Source organism: Xiphophorus maculatus, chromosome 10 (genome assembly GCF_002775205.1).
Source record: "Xiphophorus maculatus strain JP 163 A chromosome 10, X_maculatus-5.0-male, whole genome shotgun sequence".
NCBI lineage: Eukaryota > Metazoa > Chordata > Actinopteri > Cyprinodontiformes > Poeciliidae > Xiphophorus > Xiphophorus maculatus.
Genome location: NC_036452.1, coordinates 3,947,904 through 3,971,784, shown reverse-complemented (window position 1 = coordinate 3,971,784; position 23,881 = coordinate 3,947,904). Strand labels below are relative to the sequence as shown.

The 23,881-nt window shown below is 37.6% G+C and overlaps 2 protein-coding genes across 5 annotated transcripts; both read right to left on the bottom strand.

Moving 5' to 3' along the window:
• Nucleotides 1–4,648: 4,648 nt before the first annotated feature.
• prrt2 (proline rich transmembrane protein 2) lies at nt 4,649–12,766 on the bottom strand. Its single transcript, XM_005810609.2, has 5 exons — nt 12,497–12,766; nt 9,438–9,732; nt 8,263–8,558; nt 7,430–7,559; nt 4,649–5,575 (listed from the first exon to the last, which is right to left on the bottom strand). The coding sequence occupies exons 2-5, from the start codon at nt 9,667–9,669 to the stop codon at nt 5,559–5,561; spliced, it is 675 nt and encodes a 224-aa protein (XP_005810666.1). The 5' UTR covers nt 9,670–9,732; nt 12,497–12,766; the 3' UTR covers nt 4,649–5,558.
• A 197-nt stretch (nt 12,767–12,963) lies between these two features.
• kif22 (kinesin family member 22) lies at nt 12,964–23,801 on the bottom strand. 4 transcript variants are annotated; one of them, XM_023341588.1, is made up of 13 exons: nt 23,694–23,801; nt 23,213–23,452; nt 22,763–22,890; nt 22,450–22,601; nt 21,642–21,851; nt 20,074–20,470; nt 19,277–19,397; nt 18,956–19,076; nt 16,968–17,148; nt 14,927–15,021; nt 14,492–14,692; nt 14,349–14,408; nt 12,964–13,138 (listed from the first exon to the last, which is right to left on the bottom strand). In XM_023341588.1, exons 2-13 carry the CDS (start codon nt 23,398–23,400, stop codon nt 13,109–13,111), a joined length of 1,884 nt encoding a protein of 627 aa, XP_023197356.1. In that variant the 5' UTR covers nt 23,401–23,452; nt 23,694–23,801; the 3' UTR covers nt 12,964–13,108. The 4 variants fall into 4 exon arrangements, with proteins under 4 accessions (XP_023197356.1, XP_023197354.1, XP_023197355.1 ...); XM_023341586.1 differs by having other exon boundaries at nt 23,213–23,426; XM_023341587.1 differs by having other exon boundaries at nt 23,703–23,801.
• Between the last annotated feature and the right edge of the window lie 80 nt (nt 23,802–23,881).

The following is a 23,881-nucleotide window of genomic DNA, read 5'->3' as shown; positions in this document are numbered from 1 at the left end:
TGTGTTTTAACAAGGTATTTATTTCCCAGCTATGACAGGTTCTGTATGCTAACATTAGTTGTCTTGCATTAGCATGTAACTCAAAGCAGCAACATGTTTGTGTTCGCAAGGTTTTATCATTTTAAGCTTTACTCATAATTTTACCAAATGAAAGTGTATTTTTAATTATCTGTTTTGACTATAAATGAGGGAAATTGTGCAATATTTTTGCGTTAGCATTGCAACCCAGTTATTTTCTTAAATTATTAGCATCCAGGAGGTTAGCCCTATGTTTCCTCTGTAATGTTAAGATGTTTAAATTCATGGTTGAGAACGAAATATGATAAATACTCACATATTTTACAGAAAACATCTGTAAAATATAAATTCTAAAACCTTTCGCTAGAATTTAGTGCTAATTAGCAGTGGCTAGCAGGCCATTCCTTCTGTGTTAGCTTCATTTATTAGGATTGACAACAGGGAGCGTTTTCCCTCAGTAGGTTGACAGTCCAGCACAGAACAATTAATTGCATAATTGGCCTCTTACTCACGCTTAAAGACACTTTGGAATGACCAATTAACCAAACAATTATTTTTAGACTGCAGGTGGAAGGTGAGGTACCTGAGAGAATAAGCAAACTCCACGCAGAAAGCTCCACAGCTGAGGATTGAACCAGGACCTTATGCTCCACTGTGCAGCCCAGTGTTGATTTAGTACATATTTACCGCAAAAACTACAAATATTACCAAGTAATTTGGTCTAGTTTCTAGTGCAAATATCTTAATACACTTGAAATGAAACAAAAACTAACTTACAAGTTACTTTTCAGTAAATAATTCCTTAATGTTGATTAAAAACAGTTCTAGTTTACTGGGAGATTATTTGACATATAAAAAGACATTTTTCCATCTTATAAAAGAAATAATCTGGCAATTAAATATGATAAAGAACCGACCAATGTTTTTAAGTAGCTCTAATAACAAAGGCAGGTTTTTGCATTGCATTGAATTCCCAAGACAAAAGATATTTTCAGATAAAATAAATAATAATAATAATAATAAATGATTTCTTAATATTGATGAAAAGTACTAGTTCCACCGGCAGATTATTTCACTTATAACTAGACATTTTAATAATTTGTCAGTGGAACTGGCACTTTTCCATCAATATTAAGGAGTTATTGACTCAAACAAGCTCCCATATCTTTCTGAAAAGTTACTTGTAAGTTTCATTTCAAGTGAACTAATACATTTAGACCAACAATACTTGGTAATTTCCAAACATGTACGCTCAGCAATAGACTTGTTAAAGTGATGAGAGAGGAATGTTTCAGGTTTCACTTGCAGTGGCTTCGTTAAGGGTTTTAAAACCCTCTGAGAAAATAATGAGAGCTGGTTTAGCTTTGATTTCTGCTGAAGTCATCCGAGAGTCCAGTTCTCATTACAGTCCATCATCAGCGAGTTTCTCTGGCTCTGAGCTGCTCCCTTCAGCGGTTCCTTCTCCCTGCCTGCTGCATCCAGCAGCAGCAGCAGCAGCAGCAGGCGCTTTGCATCACTGCAGCTTAAACACTGTCACAGCACAGAGACAGAGACACTAATACTTCACCCACTTTCCTTAGTCTGTGTGCATAATTGCAAAAGACAATCTGCTCTTCGCTTGCTAAGCTCTCTGGAAATGTCCCACATTTACTGTGACATTTTTTGTGTTTGCTCAATTTTCTTTTTGCATTGCATGGGCTTTAACAGAATCTAATTTGAAGAGGTTGAGTGTCTTTGAAGAACTTTTTCTTGTGTTTTAATGGCTGCGAGGAATCGCTGCGTTTTCATTACAAATGTAAAACTTTGTTTCTAAAACAAATAATTTAGTAATTGCGGTGTTTCAATTAAAGATACACAATTTGAATCACACGTGAATACGTTTGTTCACGCGATAAGTCATTTAAAAAAAACATGCCATCGTTCTCGTCTTCTTCGTCTCTTTCCGTCGGTTGTTGATCACGTGACTCGTGACGTTAAAAAACCTGTTTCCATTGCAGTTTTGTAAAGTACACTAATTTAGACACAGTTGAAAAACCGAAATTTTCGTGTTTCCATTAAGTAAATTTATTTTTTAAATTCAAATTTGCACAGTTTCAAAGTCAGTGGAAACACAGATGCATAGTGCCGTTGAAATTTAATTCACTGCTAAATAAAAATAAAATCAATAAAGTCAAAATACCAGAATAAAAATCATAATATTCCAGCAATGAAGTCGAAATAATTCCAGAATAAAGTCGTAATATTAGCAGGGTACGTGTTTCTTCTTGCAATTTTATGTCATTTTTATTTTTATTCGGATGGCTTCTAACACTCTGTCATAAAACAAAAAATAATATCAAAAGACAAATTAAAAACATTATCTGGGCCGGATTTTAAAAATTGTTTACTTTAGCAGTAACCAGATTCCCAAAGATCTTTTATGTTTTTCTATTAAATGCATGTTTTACAAACATTGTACTTTAAAAAACTCATAGGTTTATATGATATGTTTTAATATGGTTACAGTGTTATTAATATAAATGATGCTCAAATGTTTGAAAATTCAGACTTTATAGTAAACTTTATTTGAGCCAAATCACATGGGATGCAGACTGTACTTCCTAAAATGTAGGACTAAATTATAAAGTCCTGTGAAGTGTATGAGTTAAATATATATAATTCTTGATAAGGCACCACAATTAAAACTAGCCAGGGAACAACTAACGAGTAAAGATTTTCGAAAATACACATATCCTAAGGATTAAACATATTAATTTCCTTTCTAAAAGAAGATGGAATAAATGGCGATCTTTAAACGAGCATCATTTGATGTGGAAGGGACACAGGTGGAGCACAAAATGAAGAAATCCCCAAGGCTCAAAGCAAAAAATCTCTTCCATCTGCGCTGTTGCTGCTCCTTATCTTGTCAAAACAACACTGAAAAGGCGTCACATGCATTGTGTCTTTATTATGAACGTGTTGCAGAAGTATAATATTCCAGGTGCCAGCATTTCTTTGTAGGTTACCATCATCATACATGAATAAAAATCCATAACATGCTAATAGCCACAAAGATTATAGAAGCCAGCTGGGAAGACAATGACTTCCAGCAGCCTGGCTACACAATGCTAACTCATTTAACTAGAGAAATATCACACTATTTAGATTTATATCTACAGAATACATACAGTTGATTACAATTAAATTTACAATATAAGACAGAAAATATTAATGGTACATAAAATTTAGTACACAGCAAAAGAAAAAAAAAAGCCTGGTTTTAATAAAACCCGGTTGTTGGAATCACAGTGCGGGATCACAGGTAGATAAAGGTTAGAGGTCAATTAAAAACACACAATATGGCAAAAAAGGTTCTACAGCTAAAGTTCTCACCCACAGAAACATTTCTGAACAAACATTTTACAAATTAGCCTTTAAAAGGGGGGCTATACACGTAAAAGCAACACATCCAGGGTAATAATAAAAAAAGAAAATCAGCCGTAAGGGAGTTTATTAAAGGACGAAAACGCTACAGTAGGTCTGGTTTTAAAGCACCTGTGGGTAGAAACTGAGGTTACTGCTGCATCTCTGGCGACAAAACTGCAAAAATAATAAATCTTGCAGAGTATTTTCTATATAGTTTCTAGTGCAAAAACTTAGTATACTTAAAATAAAACAAAACTAACTCACAAGTAACTTTTCAGCAAGATATAGGAGCTTGTTTTAAGTCAATAATTCCTTAATATTGATTTAAAAAATACTAGTTCCACTGGTAGATAATTTCATTCTAACCAAAACATTTTTCCCAAGTTGCAGTGAAATAATCTGCCAGTGGAGCTGATGCTTTTTCATCAGTATTACAAAATTATTCACTTAAAAACAGCCCATGTATCTTGCTGAAAAGTTACCTGTAAGTCGGTTATATCTAATTTCAAATGTTTGCACTATAAACTAGACTGAAAATACTTGGTAAGATTTTGTGCTTTTGCAGCAAATAGCAAGCGATCAGATTGGTAATCAAATGGTTGCTGCATTTCCATTACAAATATGCCCAAAACTTTGTCAATATTCTGCTAACGTTGGAAAAATAACTAAATTTCGCAATTGTGGTGTTTCCATTAAATAAAAAACGCACTTAAAATAACACGTGAATAAGTATTATCCACGATAAGTCATTTAAAAACATGCAGCGCCCGACTCTTCCTGCCACTTCCTGTTGTCCCCTTCCTGGTTGGCAGCAGCAGCGGCGACATCCGGTTGTTGGTCATGTGACTTGTGAAAAAGGTGTTTTCGTTGCAGTTTTGTAAATTAAACCAATTTTAATTTAAAAATATAATAGCAGCAAAACGTTTTATCAAAAACATGAGTTCAAATTTCAAAAATAAATGTCCTTACTGGAAACGTGCTAATTTAAAAAAAAAACTCACTTTTCAATAAAAAGGTGTTTTTTTGTTTGTTTGTTTTTTGTCCACATCAAAATGAGTTTATTTAAGAAAACTGAAACGGAAACACTTTTTCGTCACACCAGTCACATCGACAACCGGATGTTGACAGTGGCGCAAACCACGAAGAAGAAGCCCACAGGAAGCGGTAGGAGGATGGTGTCGCAGCATGTTTTTAATAACTTATGCAGGATGTGATTTAAATTACGTTTCTTATTTAATAGAAACACCACAATTGCGAAATTGTGGTTGTTTTTTTTTTTTTACATTAGCAGAATACTGATAAACTTAACGGACATTTGCAGCTCCTAAAACACAGTTCAGAGTTCATTAACGGGTTCACGATTCTGTCTGAAAAGGATTGTTTACAAACTTTATAAAAAGGTGAGTTGATGGACGATGCACTTTAACCAACCGGACTGGATTTTGCTACAGCAGTGTTTCGCTCCCAGCTCACAGTGGCGTAGAGTAAAACACATTTCATGTTCCTGTCAGGAGAGAAAGCAAGCAGATTCCCCACTGAATTTCTTTTTTTATTTGGCACGTATTCTCCTTGCAGCGTGCCTTCTGTGCGAGATTTTCCATAATCCTAGTCCGAGTTAAACCCTTCCCTTCTCTCTTTCATCCGCTTTAACCACTGAAAATGCTGGGGCTCAAACACAAGATGTGGGGCGTTTTGAAGTGCTGAAAGTCACAGAGGACAGTCTGGAACAAAACGGACGCAGTGTGGTTCAAAGTGTTTCTTCCACTGCATTGTAAATCCTGCAGCTTCATCCGCGTTTGAGGGGATTTAGCAGGCAAGCTGGTGCAGAGGAGGGCCGACTTGGCAGCCATTTTGTCACGATTGATGCTGTAGAGCCAGTAAACACTTCCCTGTTATCAGTTGCAGGTAGAGCTTAAAATATTTTTCTGTCCTCCGACTCGACACGGAAAGCAGCAGCATTTCGGATTATTCTCATTTCTTCCACAACAATTAAGGGGGCTGTATAGAGATTACAGGAATCTAAGTAAAGCGCTGTGAATCAGGAGTTGGTCACACATCCGGGTAATGACTAGGCGGTGGTGCAGGTGAGGGCCAGACGTTCATTTCCCTTATCCGGTTTCATCCTGGGATGAAACTCAAGTCTTCACATTTACTAAAAAAAAAAAAGGAAAAAGGAGGCGTATTAGTCAGAGCTGTAATCTGCAACGTAATCTACAGACTACAGTTACATAATGAGGGGGAAAAGCAAGAGTCTGCCGAGTCCCAGAGGTTCTGAAATGGAGCCAATTAGGACGCAGGTGTACTGAGACCCAAAAGGCTGAGCGAATACGCAGGGAAAGATAAAAATCAGCTTAAACTCAACTAATATAGACGGAAAAAATACATTTTCATTTATTTTCCCTTTCAGGTTCCCGTCACCGTTTCCAAACCTCTGGCATAGATGTGCAAAAATCATTTAAATAAACTTTACATTAACGTTAAAGCAATATAAAATTTGGTTGTGAATTATAACATTTTCTTTTTATAAAATCACTGATGGCATAAACTAACACTTTGCAACCAGAAATATTAATGCAGTCATATTCAGTAAATTAGAATATTCTACGTGTTTGTCAAATTAAAATGAAAATAACCTGTAAGAAGGTGCTAAACATGTTTTTTTTATTAAAAATGTTCATCTAATGTCATAGATAACTGTTATTATTTTATAGAATATAATGTAATATAATATAATGGTGTCACGTTTTCATTGGTTGGAAGCAGAAAATTAAAATAATTTATAGAAAAAGGCTTGAAAACATCAGAAATCTACAAAATTGTGACAATTTACTGAAATAAAATACATTTTTAATAATATTCTAATTTATTGCAATATAAGTATGGAGAAGCTTTTAATTACAAAAAGAAAAGAAAACCTGTGACTTTTCCTAGTGTATAAATATTAAGCTTCTCTTCAAAATTGAAAACACAAGAGAACATATGACTGAAATACAACATAATATAATCATGTTCCAATCGTACCCGGAAATCTCTTTAGTTTTAGTACATTTATTCAGTAAAATAAATAATTTTATTCAATAAAATCAGTGTTGATGCAATTATTGTCCAAATATTAATTTTTTTTTGTGTATTTTAACATTTTGAAATAAACCAACATCTATGAACTTCTAAATTAAAAATGAAAGAGTTCCTCTTCCCATGACAATATTCAAAATGGGAAAGAAGAACGAACATATTTTTTAAAAAGTGTCATAAATCAAAAAATGGAAACAAGAAAATAGATGGTTTGCTAAATCTAAAGCAAAAAAAAAAAATTGTAGGCGTAACAGAAATATGGCCGGACTTGATAGATACTAAAACATTTAAACGGTGGGTTCGCTGCTCTTTCCCATTTTGAAGAGTGAATCAGACAAACTGGTTTCTGTCGCATCATATTTACGTCTCAGGCCATCAGGAGCTTCTTCGATTAACTTTAAAAGGCTTGATTTAAAATGCTTTAGTTACAGAATTAGCTTACTTTGTCACTAACAGCTCATTTATAAAAAAAAACAACAACATATATTTATTATAGTTTAAGCATTTAATAAATCTCAAACTAAAGGTTGGATTTTTCTAAACATTTATTTCAATGTTTTTTCCACATCTTTACCAAGAGGTCAAGGTGCAAACACGGATCACTAATCTGTTCTCAGAATCTTTTTATTTAAAATAATAAACACAACATGAACACAGTCGTTCATGTTGTGAGCCGTTTACATACAGGAACAAGACTTCACAGTTGGTACAAGCAACAGGACGAGGAACAGACGGCGCCGATCGGACCGCAGCATGCAGGCGGCCGCAGCTGCAACGCTACAGATTAGGGCCAGATTAAGCTCTATATGGTGGGATGACATGATGGTATATTAAAGTGGAACAAACAGGAGAGTTCAGCTCAGCTGGGCACAGATACACAGAGGGTAAAGAGGTGTAGTTAGGGGTTAAAGGTCAGATTTAGGACACTCACTGGCCAGGTTGACAATACAGGCGATGATAATGACCGTCCCTCCTACTAGAGAGACCACTGAGAGCATCTTGGCCACCCGACCCAGACGCACGGCGCCGTCCAGGTTCCCCTGCTCCAGGCTGTTCTTCGACTGAAAAGACAAAACATGAATAAATAAAAGTTTGTTAGCTGCTGATGGCGCCAGCATTCGTTTATCAACAACTTTTCCCCAGAGACGTGCGGCGAGGAACCGGAGAGGCACAGACGAGTCAAAAATCCAAAACGGAGGATTTTAATTATGCTTTGATCAGCTAAATATAATTCAGTATAACAGATTGTTAGGGCCACACTGAGAAGATAAAAAAGGAAATCACAAGAATAAAGTCATAAGATTACAAGCTCACAATAACATGAGAGTAAAGTCATTATGACTTTAACCTTGTATAATTTCAATGTTATTCTCATCTGACTTTATTCTTAAAACAGGACGACTTTATTCAGTTGTAATATTACAACTTCATGCTGAAAATATTATGACTTTATTTACTTGTAATGTTACGACTTTACTCTCATAACACTGCGACTATTTTCAAAATACTATGAATTTATTCATGTTATTTCGACTATTCACTTGTAATATTACAACTTCATGCTCAAAATACTACGACTTTATTCAGTCAGAATATTACTACTTTATTCATATATGACTTTACTCTCGCAGCGTTACGACTTTATTTTTGACTTTAAAGAAAAAATATTCGAGTTTTGAAACTCAGAAATTGTTCTCTCTGGTGCCCCCCAGTGGCCACACCCCTAACCACATGCCGCTGCTTTTCTCCACCACCAGCTTTTACCATGATGGAGTAGACGAAGCCGACAATGTTGATGGGCCAGACGGGGCAGAAGCAGGCCAGCACGGACAGCAGGAGGTAGTCTTTGACCTTGGTTCGGTCCAGGGGAGGGTTAGTGGCGATGCTGGAGTGCCGGGACAGCGACGGCCGGGGCGAGAAGGCGGTGTAGCCGATGGAGCCCGCCCGGCTGCCCTTCCTGGTTTTGGCGTGGTGAGGGTAGGAGATGGAGTGCTGCCTTCTGGGAGGGGAGGAAATCACTGGAGAGGTGCTCTCTGTGGGGCCGGGGTGGATCCCGTTACCTGCACGTGAAACGTGACAAGGACAAAAAGTCAGCATGTTCAGTGTGTGTGTGTGTGTGTGTGTGTTCTCTTGGGAGCGACTCCATGCAGAGGGATTTGACTTTCCCGGAGCTTGCTGAGTAAGCAGCTGCATGCGACCCAACCTCCACCCAGCCACTGCCTCAGTTCGAGGTCAAACACTGCAAAAACACAAAATCTCACCAAGTATTTTTGGTTTAGTTTTTAGTGAAAACATTTTAGTACACTTAAAATAAGACAAAACTATTTTTTATATATATATATATTTAAATACAAATATTTAAATTATTAAATATTGAGAAAGTACTGGGCAGATCTTTTTCAATTTTAACATGAAAAATGTTTTTGTTTTTTACAGTGTGCATCCTGAGTATTCAGCTACTCTGCTGTCAAACAAGATAAGCATAATTTAAAAGAAAATCCTGAGTGTACATATTACTATATGTACATATATAGTTCTTTTAAATCTAATTAAACACTGCAAAAACAAAATGTTACCAAGTATATTTTTGTGGTTTCTAGTGTAAATATCTCAGTACACTTGAAATAAGATAAAGCTCAGAACTTTTCAGTAGAGTATAAGAGCTTATTTTAAGTAAATAATTATTCATTAATACTGATAAAGCTCTACTTCCATTGGCAGATTATTTCACTTATAAGTTGGGAAAAATGTGAAATAATTTGCAACTTAAGTTATTTTTTCATCAATAAAAAGGAATTATTGTCTTAAAATAAGCTCCTAATCTTGCTGAAAACTTAAATGTAAGTTAATTTTGTCTTATTTCAAGTGTGCGGAAATATTTGCATTTGAGACGAGACAAAAATACTTGGTGAGGTTTTGTGTTTTTGCAGTGAACTCACCGTTCTTCAGTTTCTCGTTGATGACGATCACCAGTTCTCCTTTGGACTTGCTGCGGGGCGGCCTGGTGTCGGTCGGGCTGCCGCAGCTGTGCAGGAGCTCTTCGCCTCCCGGCGAGCCGCACGGCATGGGGATGACGGCTGCCTGACTGGAAACGGGGTCGTCGTGATCCAGGAGCGACGGCTGTTCTTCCCCCGGCCAAACGGCAGGAGATGGATTCATGTTAACAGCCATGACGACGCCAAAGTTAAGCCTCTGATTCCGGTCCGATCCTGTCTGTGCTGTCTGTAGTTAAACCTGAAGAGGCATAACAGTTTAACTTAGTTACAAATCACAACTTTTGAAGCTGATTGGAGTTTTAGACCACTGCTCTTCTAGCTTCCTATGGAGCATAGCTGTGCTACAGTGACAACGCCAAAAATAGATCCAATTTAGCTTAAAAATGGTAGATAAAAAATGTCAAAAATCAGCAAATGGATCAGAAACAACCCCAGAATATTTGGAGGCATGGCTGAGTTTAAGTTTTCTAGCTTCCTGGGAGATCTACCTGTACTGCAATGCTACAAATTAAGCTGAAGATGTCTTGTTATTAGAAATGCCTGCCATGTGAATAAACTAAAACGGTACTACAGCCTTTGAAGCAATGGGTGCTTGGAGTTCAGGTACAAAGCTTTTCTAGCTTTCTATAAGACTTAGCTGCGCTGCAGAGCTAACATTAAACCGGAGGAAGATGCATTTAGTTTTAGTTAGTTACTAATAACTATTGATGCAATCGCTGACCAGTTTTAGACCACTGCTCCTCTAGCTTTCTAGGACTGCAGTGCTAACACCAAAAAGTTAGTATACTTAAGGATAGTAGGAATGATATAAAATAAAAGAGAATCCGAAACATTGCCATTATCATTGAAGCAATGGCTGAGTTTCAAACTGCAGCTTTTCTGGCTTCCTGTAACACCTACCTCTGCTGCAGTGCTAAAAAAATAAACCTGAGGTAGCTGGTAATGTTGGTAAGTTACAGCTAGAAATGGTTGACGTGAATAAACTACAAAAGTTGGAGTTAATTACTGGAGTTATTTTATATCTTCACCGTTTTGAATAATAAATTTGAGATTTCAGTCGGTTCTTGATTTTTCACAATTACAAATCTGAAAAACTTGTCTTGTTTTCTTGTACATTAGTTGGTATACAACAAAACAAGACAATGTTTTTTGACTTTACACTCCCTACCAACCATCACCACATGAGAAAAATCCATAAACAGACCATAAAGAACCATTTTCTCCCTCCCACCGTTTAAAGATATTTTTGTTATTTGAGCTCAGAACTGGGAATAAAAGCCAAACTCTAGTTAATTTACTATTCATTTTGGATAGGAAAACATTTCGTATTGTATAATATAATCCTTATCTCCATTTAGTGTTAAAAACACAAAGGAATATGGTAGCAAACAGAGGTTGTACCAACAAGAGTCACAGAAATAAAAAATAAAGTAAAAAATGACTTCCTAATAACAGAACCCACTGAAGCTCTTGCTTTTCTGAAATGTAGCTACTAGCTACATGCTGCAATGCTAATGCTAGCTTGTATGTAAACAGATGAGGAAAAAAAGCGGATAGTTTGATTTAACAGAGTTAATTTAATTCCTAATCTCTACTTTAAGACGAAATGAATTGTTTACAGTGTTGTAAATCTACCGAGGAGTTCCTGTTTATTGGTCTTAACGGAGCTTCCAGGCTTCCCGCCTTTAGCTTTCCGCCATGACACACAAACTCAAACTGCAGTACAAACCCAAACTACTGTTACTAAACAAACAAACGCCTATTTGTCACTTAAAACACAGTATTGACATATTCTTCCGGTGAAAACAACGCTGATAGTTTGAGTGTATTTACAACAACAGGTGGCTTTCAGCTCTGTTTGCACATGGGGATCGTTCAGAAGTGGCGGCCGCTATTTATTGTCTTTGTTTCGCCCTCCACAGCTCTCTGCTCGGATCAGCATCGATTCCACTCAGCTGCTGCTGTCACGATGTGGGTCGGGAGTGACAGGAAAAGGCACAGAACCGCGCGGCTCTGGTCATATTTTAATCAGGATGTGGTGATTTATTATTATTATTTTTTAAATCAGTTAACTGTATTGGCTGCAGAGTGAAGGATGGCTTATAGTTTTTGTTTTTAATTATTTAGGTTAGTTTTTCTCAAATTTGCTTTAAACAAATCACCCTTAAATAAAATCTGTAAAAAATTAAATTAAAAATTCCAGTGGTATTCAATACACAGAAGGATCCGTGTCAAGTTTTTTTTGTTGCATTTAATAATGTAGATGTGCATTTCTGAAATGTCATGTTTAATCTGCTTTTAGATGTTTTATTTTTTACATATCTATCCAAAATAATAATTTAGTCAAAATAAGCACAGTGCGCTTATTTTACAAGCTTTACGTCTATTTACAGTCTGATTAAATGCAACCCCATCGAAGCAGACCTTACAGTCAAGGGGAAAAACAAGAGGAATCCCATTTAGATTTTTTCCACTATTTAAATCCGTCCTCCGTCAGCATATTTACAGTTTAAAAAGGCAGACTCAGAATTACGATGATCCTGTTTGACATTCATCCTCCTTTATAATCACTTCCTGTACCGCTGATGCTTTGTAAACATTAAAAATGCACCAGATTCATTATAAATGGGGCCTGAAATGTGACTTCAGTGAAGCAAGAGGAGAAAGAAAAGCGGGTCACGGTGACATGAGGTGGGGATACAAAGGCAGGTTTCTTTGATTTCGCCCTGGCAGCCATTAGTCTCTGTGCAGGTGTGCACACAACACACCATATGGCTGCTTCTACAAAAGCGACTTGCAAAAACATAAAACAAAAAGGACAAAAGGAAAATAGTGATGGACGAGGGAGGAAGGAATCGAGGCTGCGCGTTAATTAGCTCCGCTGCTGCTCATTTGTATTCAGCTGATGGTTATAGTGCTTAAAAAAAAAAAAAAGCCGACGTATTAACATATTAATTTAATGCAAGCAAAGTTTCCTCTTTCAACAGAAAAATCCAACGTACCGTTTTATTGCAACGCCTTGTCGTTACAGCCGGGTTGTCCCTGGATTTGGCATCGTGGGGAGCGAAATTCTCCCCCCAAAAATAAAACCAGTAAAAATCACACGCAGTCAAACATGATGTTGAACGAACAGAAAAATAAATAAATCTAGTAGTAAATGTTGCATTGAAAGCTTGTTGGTGAATCCTGGCGATGCAGTGAGCAGCGGTGGATGGAGACTCCTGGATGGGAGGGCAGATCCGGGAGGAGGGGTGTGTGTGTGTGTGTGTGTGTGTGTGAAATGAGAAGTGAAATCCACCAGGCTACGTGCAGAAGGAGAAAGAGGAGGAAGGTGGGGTGATAGCATGATGCTATCATCCAACCCGATAAAAATAACTAAAAAAGCAAAATGTTTGACATTTATCCACTGATAAAGAAACAAGGCAGAAATAATAAACATGTGATCACATTTCTGAAATAAGACACGAAATGCGTTCAGGTGAGGTTTATTCAAAAATGCACGCGAGTGCCACCACCAGGCAAAAAGATGTTACTACAAAAATATTACAAAAGGCAACAAAAAAGGAAAAAAAAAAAGTCTTTGTCACAGGAATTATATATATTTAAGAGGTGAGTCATTTTCCCATGGCACTCAGGATGTTTGCCTGCAAAAACCAGAGAAAGATCAATGAGCATCAAAAATTTAAGCATTTTTATATTTTAATTCAAGTAAACATCCAACAAAAAAAATCATAGAAGTACAGAGTGGCTGATTAAATTTGAGTAAGTAAGTTTAAAGGAATAAAAATTACAATATAGCAAATTGAAAGTTATTGAGTTAAACTGAAGCTGATGAGCGGACAAGATGGCCGACTGCCTTTCCACAGCATAAAAGGGCTACATGTTTCATAACGCGCTAAATTAAAAAAAATATATTTTAGCATTTGGTGTCAGCTGTGTTAACAGAAAGAAAATTGTGGTTGTCACATTATTAAACTTAGACGTATTTAGAAAATAAAAAAAACAGGAACCTTTCAAGTTGCAGAATAAAAAAAAATTTTAAAAAGGGAAACGATTCTTCATACAGAAACAATGCATGTTGTTCCTCTTGGAGGCAATTTAGATTCATGAAGAGCTTTAATTCATGACAGTTCCCAAAAAAAACCCCAACTTTGCTTATTGGCGTCACCTTTTATGTCATGTTATGATTTGTTTTATCTTTTATGCTCTCAGTATAATTTCTGCAGCATGACTGGGTTTTATCACATGATGAAGTCAGAGCAGGAATCCGTCAAGTCATGCAGAATGTAAACACGTTCCACCTGCCGGCTGGTGCAACCAGTCAGGTTCTTATATTTAGTTAAAAAATAAGCTAGAAATAGTCTGGATGAATCATCTGGAAGACGTAAAGCAAACAATCGATGAGGCCCAATCAGCAGAAAGGAGCTGCCAGTAACGGAGAGCTTCATCCCAACTTGTACGGTTTTTACTCAGGCGGCAACGGGCAATTTCCCCCGCAGCGTCTGGATGTACACAAATGAAACCGACAACTGACAGAAAATCCCGTTTCCACATGGAAAAATAATTTTGCTTCAAAAGAACTCTGGAATATTTGGATTCCAAAATAAACAGATTCGTTTTAATTAATGTCTCTTGATTTAGTTGCCGTGTCTGAATTTATTCATTCATGACCCCATTCCTACAACAACAACAACAAAGCTTAAAATGGTTCGTGTTTAGTTGATTGTTGAGTAGTTTAAAAAAAACAACAACATTTGAATATTTGTTGGTATTTTTAAGCATAACAGCAAAAAACTGACTAATCTTTTTATGAGAAAATTGAGCTGCATCTGATTACAAGATTTACCAATTTACCTTCATGAAGGAAGAAAATCTCTTCTGAGTCATGCTCTCTACGTTTGTCAAATCTTCCAACTGCAATAAACAAAAATAAATGGAAGTGACTGAGAGTCATTTGAGGTTCAGGTTGTTTAATAAAACATTTTTCCTCCTCCTACCTTTGTGAAGTGGCCGTGGATTTCCCTCCAGCCCAGGATGAGTTTGGCCTTTTTGTCTCCGATCTGCTGCAGGCCTTTCAGCTCTTTGAGGCAGCCCGTATTCAGGATGTGCAGGATTTTCTGTTTGGACTCATCCAGAACCGACGTGTCCAGCTGGGACTCCCAGGAGCTCTCCTTCATGTTTTCTTTACCACCTGGAGGCTGCCATAGAAAAAAATAATAACCAGATTATAATCTGACCGGCTAATTTCAACCGTAAACATGTGTTCATCTGTAACGGCGCTAGAAGACGAGGGCAGACAGTTGACCCATAAATCTGACATCCTGCAGAGTGTGTGTGTGTGTGTGTGTGTTCAACAGAAAATGCACTGCATCAGCTTGTATCTGATGGATGCAACTCTGCAGATGTGCCAAGCCAGAGCGTTGGCTGCTGACCTCGACTATCTCTGAAAGCTTCTTCTCCTTCTTGGTGACGCAGACCGACTGTTTCCTGACGACGGCGAGGTGCTGAAGAGGCTGGAGCTGAGACACTGCAGGAGGGGAGAAGGCTATAATTTAATACTTTAAATGTGACCCATTCTGCTTCCCTCAACAGGTTAGGACAGTTTTCGGCCTACACAAAACATGTTTATTACATTTTCTTTGCATAAAATGATTTTTTTTTCTGAATCAATTGTTTCAGGGCATCCTGTCTCTTTAAATCCAAATAATCTGCTGCTGGCCACACACACCCAACATTTACACTCACAAGAAAATGTATACAGCTGTACATCTATGAAAAGCAGAAGTGGAGCCTTCTGTACAACCAACAAAAAGGCAGTAAGTGGTTTCTGGATGGCAAGTCAACAAAACATTTTTCTTTTCCAGCAGCCATTGTAGAGGACACAGCAGTAAAACCAGCTGATAAAACACGATGGAGTTCCGCTTGGGTTGCTAGGTAACGGGCAGAACTCACTGGGGTTGCTAGGTAACAGCAGTGCTCAAATATACAGCTAAAAAAAAGGGATGGGTTATTTTTTAAAACTTGGGCTGTTTTTAGAAACAGTCGAGACCCAAACAGAACAAAAAGAGTGTAGGCATCTTAGTACAGTTGAAATAAGATAAAGCTAGCTTACAAGCAACTATACAAGAGTTTGTAAATTATTTCTCAATATTGATAAAAAGGTGCTAGTTTCAGTGGCAGATCATCGTTTTTGAAATGGCTCATCTTACAGACACCAAAAAACGGCCGTTTTTGGGTTTTTTTAGTAATTGATTAGGCTTTTAAAATGTTTTGTTGAACAAAAACGGTGCAGGTGTCTGTGTACACCTGAAATAAGACAAAACTGACTTACAAGTAACTTTATAAAAGTTTGTTTTGAGTAAATAACTCCTATTGATGATGAATATTTATGATAAAAGTGCTAGTTTCACTGGCAGGTTATTGTTTCTGAAATGACTTATTTCCTAGACATAAAAAAAAAAAAACCAGATGGGTGTTTTTATTTTAAATAAGCAGTTGAAAACAAAAACATGCTAAATTTTCTTATAATCGTTTTCCTCCGTCTCCCTGAGAGCTTTAAGCGCTACAGTGATGATGAACCGTTTTAAACAGAGGAATGAAAACGGTGGCGGGTTTTCTGGGCTTCACGCCACGATGCTGAGGAGGGGAAACATTACTCCCCTCCTCATCGTCATCTGACCCGTTACTGGCTGCAGAACCGTAGATGGGTTCTTGGATCATTTCGCATCTCATCGATGAACAAAAATCAGAGCCAAACGAACTTTATGGAAGCACAAACTGTGGAGCTCTGTGCCACATTTATCACATTTAGCTCCGTCTGATTCAAAGACGTTTAAAAGGACAGAAGAGGCCGAGTTAATTTAAATGAGTTTGTCGTTAATTAAAAATTTAACTTCTTAATAGGGCTGAGAGATACAGCTTAAAAAAAAATCATAGGTTTTTTAAAATCAGATTTGATTTCAATACATTTTTGTTCTCATTTTTCTACTAAAAAAATCCAAATGACAAATTTTTTTCTGTGAGTTGCAATATAGCATCAGAGCCAGACTACAGGATTTATGTAATTATGAAAATATAGTCAATTTTACTAGAACGTCTTAAAATTACGAGGAAAAAGTTGTTTCAACAAGAGAAAAATCATGATTAGTTATTTTTGGGTTGAAAATTACCACTTTATTCTCTTAATGTTGCAAGTTTATTCTGGTAACATTATTCTCATATTACTATGTCTTTATTCTTGTAATAAAAAAACAAAAATGTAGCCCGAGTTTTATATTATGCGAGAGATTTGACGCAAATTCAAATAGAAGCTGTAAACCGCACTTGTCAAACAAAATGGTAGACATTGGTTGAATCAAAGGGGAAAAAAATCCAGATTTTCCAATAATTAAATCTTCAAAAACCAAAAATTGGATAAAAATGGATTCACCGCCCAGCCCTCCTCCGTGATAAAACGGTTTCCTTCATTCTGACCTTGTAGCGGTTGGACCACAGCCTGCTGCTTGTTGGGTTTTGTAACGTTTGGCTGTTTCCTCTGCAGGGGAGCCAGAGTGTTCTTGAACGCAGCTTCGTCTTTCGAACTCGACTTTTCCTTCGCCAGCTGGCTGAGCAACACCGCCTTTCTTTCAAACTCCCTCTGCTTCTCTTTCAGCTCCTGCAGCAACAAAAACCGGAAATCTGAATCACAGCGGCACCAGAGTGGGAAGTTTTACTTTGTTAGGGTTTTAACGTCCAGATTCCCCAGCAAACACAACAAATTAAAGAAACTAAACGGGCTGAGGAGTGATTGAACAAAAACATTTCAGATGACCCAGCCGTACTTTAATCCCTGCTGGGTTTCCTGGACTACCCAAATCTAATTTAGTTTTTCTCAGCAATTTCAACACTGTTATTAAAATAAAGCACACTCTTGGGGGAGACTCCAAGTGTCACAGTAGCTGTGATGGTTTCAGGAAAATGTGGATAAACATAAAATAATTTGGATGTTTTGTAAATCTGCAGAATTTTCTTTTGCATTATATAGTATAAAAATCTTTTAGAAATATGAAATAAGGCTACAAACATTTAGGAACCATAGATCCACCTGTAGGCATTACCTGTGCAAAGATTGATGCAGCTGAGGTAAACTAAAGCAAATTTAGAGAAGTTATAGTAAAGAAAAACATAAAAGACAAAATATGTACATGTTTCGCATTTGGCACAATCTACAAAACTGGGGATTTTATGTGTTTTCAGTTAAATTTCTGAATAGAAAAGAGTATATTTTACTGAAGAACAATCAAAATGACCAAAATATATACTTTATGTCACTACCAGAGTTTCATACAATATATTTAGCTAAAACTTAAAACTTTCGCTGTCCTAACATAAGATAGATAATCTCTGAAAATAATCGAGCCCCTCTGCCTCCTCCTGTGTTCTGCAGAATTACTCGGTCAGAAACAACCAATCAGAACAAAACAGCCACGTTCTCAGGACGCTTTGATTTAGAAACTCAGGATTGTTTATTTTAATGCAACCTGTGTTTAACGTTGAATGAATGTTTCCTTTATTACTTGACATTATTTGATATTATTAGCAATGTTGTGAGATTTATTTGACTAATAATTTATGGGACTGAGAACTTTACTGTTAAATGTTGTTTTACTGATTGCAGGTTTTTCAGTTGTCCTTTTGACTGAACAGCCGATGCAAGCATTTCAGATGTTTTATGTCTAAATTAGGTGAATTTATTGCCAGATCAGTTTTCCATTTTGGAAGATCACTTAGTATCATTCATACCCAACGCGAAAAATTAACAGCCAGTCCAGGCGATCGGCAAAGATCGACCTCATGGGTGATCGGCATCGGCAGCAAAAAACCTGATCGGAGCATCCCTAACACATTTCGAAGCTTCAGTCGTAGTGAATATTTTCTAATGCAAAAAATGGAGCGCGTCACAACCTGCTAGTTGTATTGCTATATGTTTATTCTAAGTTCTGTATATTCCCACCAAGTTAAAGCTGTTTGGGTTACATGCACAAGGTTGGACGTTGTTTTTCCCCAGCTGCATGGGAACCAGTCTGATTCCCTGCTTTGGATCCCTTATCCCTTTGTACAAAACTCATGTGTTGTCTCTGCCTGCTTTCCGTTTCAGACTTGCTTCATTATTGATTGTCCTACAAGCTCTCCGAGTTGTGCACAATTCATAAATAAACTTGATTGAGTGATTTTACCTGAACAGTGCTTGGAAATAGTTTTTTTCCACGACAAACCACTAAGCAGAACCATTAGCCACGCAGCCCAATGATTCCTAGTAAGTGAACTACTAAGAACTGGTTCTGGATTCTCATCCCCAGTCAAATTTCTTCATGTTCATCTCAGGCGTTATGTGGGTCTTATGCACACTCCGTCAAATAAAGTGTTGCAGAAATCTGAAACATTTGTACCGGAGCTCAGAGAGACGCAGGTCGGTGTGTCACCTGGATCTCTTTGCGTGACTGGGCCACGTCCTTCAGGACGCTCTGCCGGTCTTTGTCCTGGCAGCTCATCATCAGCTTCTCCAGCGCTATCAACCGCTCCATCACCGACGGTTCTGACAAACTGAAACAGAACCAAGCCCAGAGAAGGGGAGTAAATACTGAGACAGGGGTCAAAGTTCAGGACTAAAGCGCCACACAAGATGGGCTCCAGAGCATTAAGGGTTTCCACTCATCGTAACCTTGAGTATTGACATTTCAGAGCAAATCGAGTTTGTGAGAAGTGAAAACCGGCCGATCAGATGTTAAACTGGGATCTTTAACCTGTGGTAATGCGCTGAGGGGGAGGAGCCGTCCTGCTCAGATTTCTTCTCGTCTTTCTGCTTCTTCTTGTGTGGCTCGGCGCCAGAACCCCCCGCTTCGTGCTCCTCTCTGGACCGCTTCACTGGAGCCGGAGGGAAAATTAACAGCTTAGTATTCAGGGCACTCTTACATGGGCTTTAGGATTCTCCAGGGTAAAAATGGCTGCACTGCGGAGGATAAATTAAAGAAAACGGCAGCTTATTCCTGCATGAAGCATCCAGAAGGCGAGGAAAATAATAAATGAGGCATGTGATGAAAGAAAATCTAAAGATTAGAGAAAACTGCTCACTGTTATCTCCTGTCTTGTAGCATGTCTGCCCTCTAGTGGCCACTTAGCCAAAGTGAGGTTTCTCTATCAGATTGTGCCTTTTATTCCATTTAACCTACATTCATCTGCGCTCCAACAGTTTATATTAGCGGTGGACATTTATTGTATCATTTGTTGTGCTAAATTTCTTATTGTGATAAACATTTATTTATTCTTGTTACGATAAATTCAAACTAATGATGTTAAAAAAACAAAGCTGTCCTTATTGTCAGGATTGATAGTTTTACCATTTTCTGTTCTGTTTGTTCAATGAAAGCGTCAATTTGAAAATACAGCTACCGTGTGCAGATTAGTGATGCACTAATGTGTGTATCACTACATCACTGTGCAGTGTGAACAAAGCTATAATATCTTCTTCAGCAGCATCTTGTGCATTTCCATAACAACGATTCTGGTTCCTTTTAAGTCAAATTAAGCGCCTCCGACTCACCTGGCAGCACAGGCACAGCCACGGTTTCTCTCGTGAACGGCTTGTTCACTATGAGCTTCGATTTGGCTGCGAAGTTCAGCGCGCTGAAGGTGTCAAAGTAATATCTGTACTCTGGAGCGATGTTGGTGATCATGACGGAGTGAGCCGAGCCGCCCAGAGAGTCCTGCAGCAGCCGGGTCAGTTTGCTGTCTCTGTACGGGATGCGGGCGGCCGTGCCGGAGTTGAGCGCGTCCACCACTTTGCTGAGCGTGAAGAGGGACAGGTTGATGGCGCCGCTTTCCTTCAGGCGGATGCCCTGGTTGCCGGTGCGACGGTTGTCCTCGGAGCCAGCCAGGTCCACCAAGTACAGCTTCCCCGTCTGCTGTCGGTGGGGCAAGGCCCGCTGAGTCCGGACCACCTGGATGGATGGAAAAACAAAAACATGAAGGTTGGGCAGAAACAAAAATAAAAGATTTCCCTTTTAAAAGGTTAAAGAATCCTGCAGGATTCCAGAAAACATCTCAAAATGGAAGCAGCAGAAACGCTCCTGAATAAAAATCCAAAGAGAAAATCTAAACCAGGGTGCCCAAAGTGTGGTCTGGGGGCCATTTATGGCCCTCTGAATGATTCTGGGCGGCTCTTGATCAGAGTCGATGCAGATTTAATAAGGATGTTGGTAAATTATTAAAAAATTAAAATTTTGCTTTTAATTTATTGGTAATGGGGACCAAAAATATTCAGAGGTCTCAACTAAAATGCACACCTATTAAATAAACTTCAAAATAAAGCCAGAGGGAGCCATATTATGTTCTTGTTGCAAAGGGGGGAAAAAAATTCAGAAAAAGATGAAAAATTTAGTACGCGTTTTCCTGAAGAAACCTGCAGGACACTTTTTTTGTTTTAAGTTTATAATTTACAAATCCCGTCTACGGAAACCCAACTGTTTCACTTATTTCATTAAAATGTTATGTGTTCAGTTTAGTCTTTATTTAGCAAGTAAAAATAATTTAAAAAACGAAACAGTTTTTGCTATTAAAATTGTGAACCCCAGAGTTTTTTCCACTTGACATTTTATGCAGTGAGATGTTGATATTGGTGAAAAATTATCAAAGTAAAACAGTTTTCAACTTAATAAAAATAGATAAAACTATACTGCCTTTGTGTCAGTTTGTTTAAATCCAATGTATATCTTTTTTTAATCATTTATCATTTTTAGTTAAGCCACTTTGAAAGGTCCAAAGAGCCTCAGGTTGGAGACGTCTGCTCTAATTCAACGAAAACGTGGAAACAAACATTTAGAAAGAAAACATCCAATATCTGGTATTGGTATCTGGAATCACGTACTTCATATTAAAAGCTAGAAAATACAGAAAAAAACACATCAAACAACAGAAACGAGGAGTTTGTAACTCTCTGGTTTTTGTCCCAAGAAGCACAGGAGTTGCTAATGGGAGTGTTGCAGGAGAGAATTGATTTTAGCACCAGCTACCAAATCCTGATCTACTGCTCAGAGACCACGACCTGTTAAGATGCTGTCAGACCGTTTACTTCATGTAATTATGAACATCGTTGGAATATTGATGTCAGACCTTGATGAGCAGAATAGCGTGACTTCGACTGGACCGCTGGTTTAACTTGGTAGAAGCTGTGGTCCGGTTCAGGGTTGCAGGGATAAAATGTTTGTCGAAATCAGAGAAAGAGGATAAAACCGTGTAGGTGAGGCCAGGAATGAGAATGTTCTTGTCCTTATTCTCTCTGATCGGCAAATCCTGGGAGTTTGGTGATAGAAGGTCGAGAACCTGAGAGGACAAATGGTTGCGATGGATTACACAAAGTTAAAATGCTTAGCTTTTAAAATGATAAACTGAAAGAGAGCAGTTAAGAAATGTGGGCCAATCACAATCCAGCTTGATTTAGCACTTGTTAAACAAAATGGCACAACTTCAGGCAGTTTCAATATCCATCAAGTATGACCTTACAGAAGTTTTAGACACTTTAATCTAAAGACTCCAAGTTGTTTCGACTTCAAAGTGGTGAAAGCAGTAGTAATTTGAACAGAAAATAGTTGAATCAAAGCAAAACAAATAAATAAAATTAACTTCCAAATCTAATGATTAGCTAAATAATTCAGATTAAACTTTTCCATAAACACCTCTAGAATCCAGGTACTTCAAAAACTGTTTTCTCATTCTAAAAGCTCACATTAAAATTGTAAATTTATAAGCAAAATAAAAGAGCTACTGAAACATATAATGTTTAAACAAACTGAGTGCTTTGAATTTTAATTAATTGGTAGAATTTCAACTAACTTGGAATTATGGGAGTTTTGTCAATATAAAGTCAGTTTTAACTATATAAATTACAGCTACTGGTGTGTTTCTGTTTAAAAAGCCATACTTTTTCATTATAAATTTCCAGATATGACATGCCGATGCTGTAGTCCCATCCTTCATCCTCATCTTTGGCGCTGACCAGATTAAAAACTTCACGCACCGCTCGGGGGATCACACCTGGCTGCTCTGCAGTTCCCAACATGGTGTGGGTCTTGCCTGTTAAAATTTTTAAAGAGTTAGGAGAAAAACAAATATACGCTGCACAAAAAAGCTCAACGAGACAGAACAAAGAAAAACGTTCAGGCTCAAAGTGAATCTCCTGATTCCAAGCACTTAAAACTAAAAATATTTACCATAATAAGACAGATTTAACATACCGGCTCCTGTCGGTCCATAAGCAAACACACTTGCGTTTTGTCCATTTAAAATGTGTGGCAAAATGGGTTTCACTGAGGAAAGGAAAACCTCTTGCTGCGTAGTCTGTTCTCCGTGGAAAACATCAAAACTAAAGATACAAATAAAAAAATAACACATTTAGTGCCAATTTATTATGATTAAAGTTCATGATCCAAACATGTCCCACTTCATTTTTATTCAATTCAACTTCCTATATTTTTGTTTTTCCCACTAATCCTGTAAATGACATTTTTGTATAAATATACAAATATATTTAAAAAGCATACACATAAAAAACAAACTGAAAATGATCATTTTACTTCGATTAGCTTTCACCAGTGAGCCTCAGGTGGAAAAGTGACAAATTAGAGTTTATTTTGTCCATCAATTGCATCAAAACTAAGAACTTGAATTCGGGTAGGAACACTTACTGGTACTTCACGGTCTCCGTTGCATTCCTCCAATTAATTATCTCCAGGTTCTGGGAGTCCAGGCCTCTAACACAAGGCCCTTCGTCTTTTTCATCTTGTCTGCTCATGTAAGGCCGCAGACGGACTGCTACACGGACCCTGGAGGTTTTCTTGCTTACCCCATCTGCTCCAGTCAGACGCTGCGCCATCTTTGAAATTTCCCCAAAACAAAGGCCTGGGCAACACCAAGAAGTCAGCTGACTTTAAAATGTTAAAAACAACCAACACACAAATATATTAAAACTTATTTAGGTGCTGTAAAGGTAGAATAAATTTTAATTAAATAATGACTAACATCACATATGTTAGCGACCGAAGAGGAGTTTAATGTTAGCTCTTAAGCTAGCTTCAAGTTTATCCACCGTTTACGTTCCATTAAACTAAAGTTTACAGGTATGTAAAGGACGAAATAACGTTTTTAAGTTTGCGGCTCAAGTCTTACCGAACTTACCGAGCAGAACTTCTTTAGATAAATAATTTGTTATCGACTAAACTCCAAATTCAGCAACATTGTTGGGGCCTCCTTTTAACTGTAACGGTCTGGCCACCGTCTGCGAAAAACACTTTTCAAACTAACAGACCGGAAGTGTTCAACAGCCAATCAGAATTCACAAGCGCTTTCGCTTTATT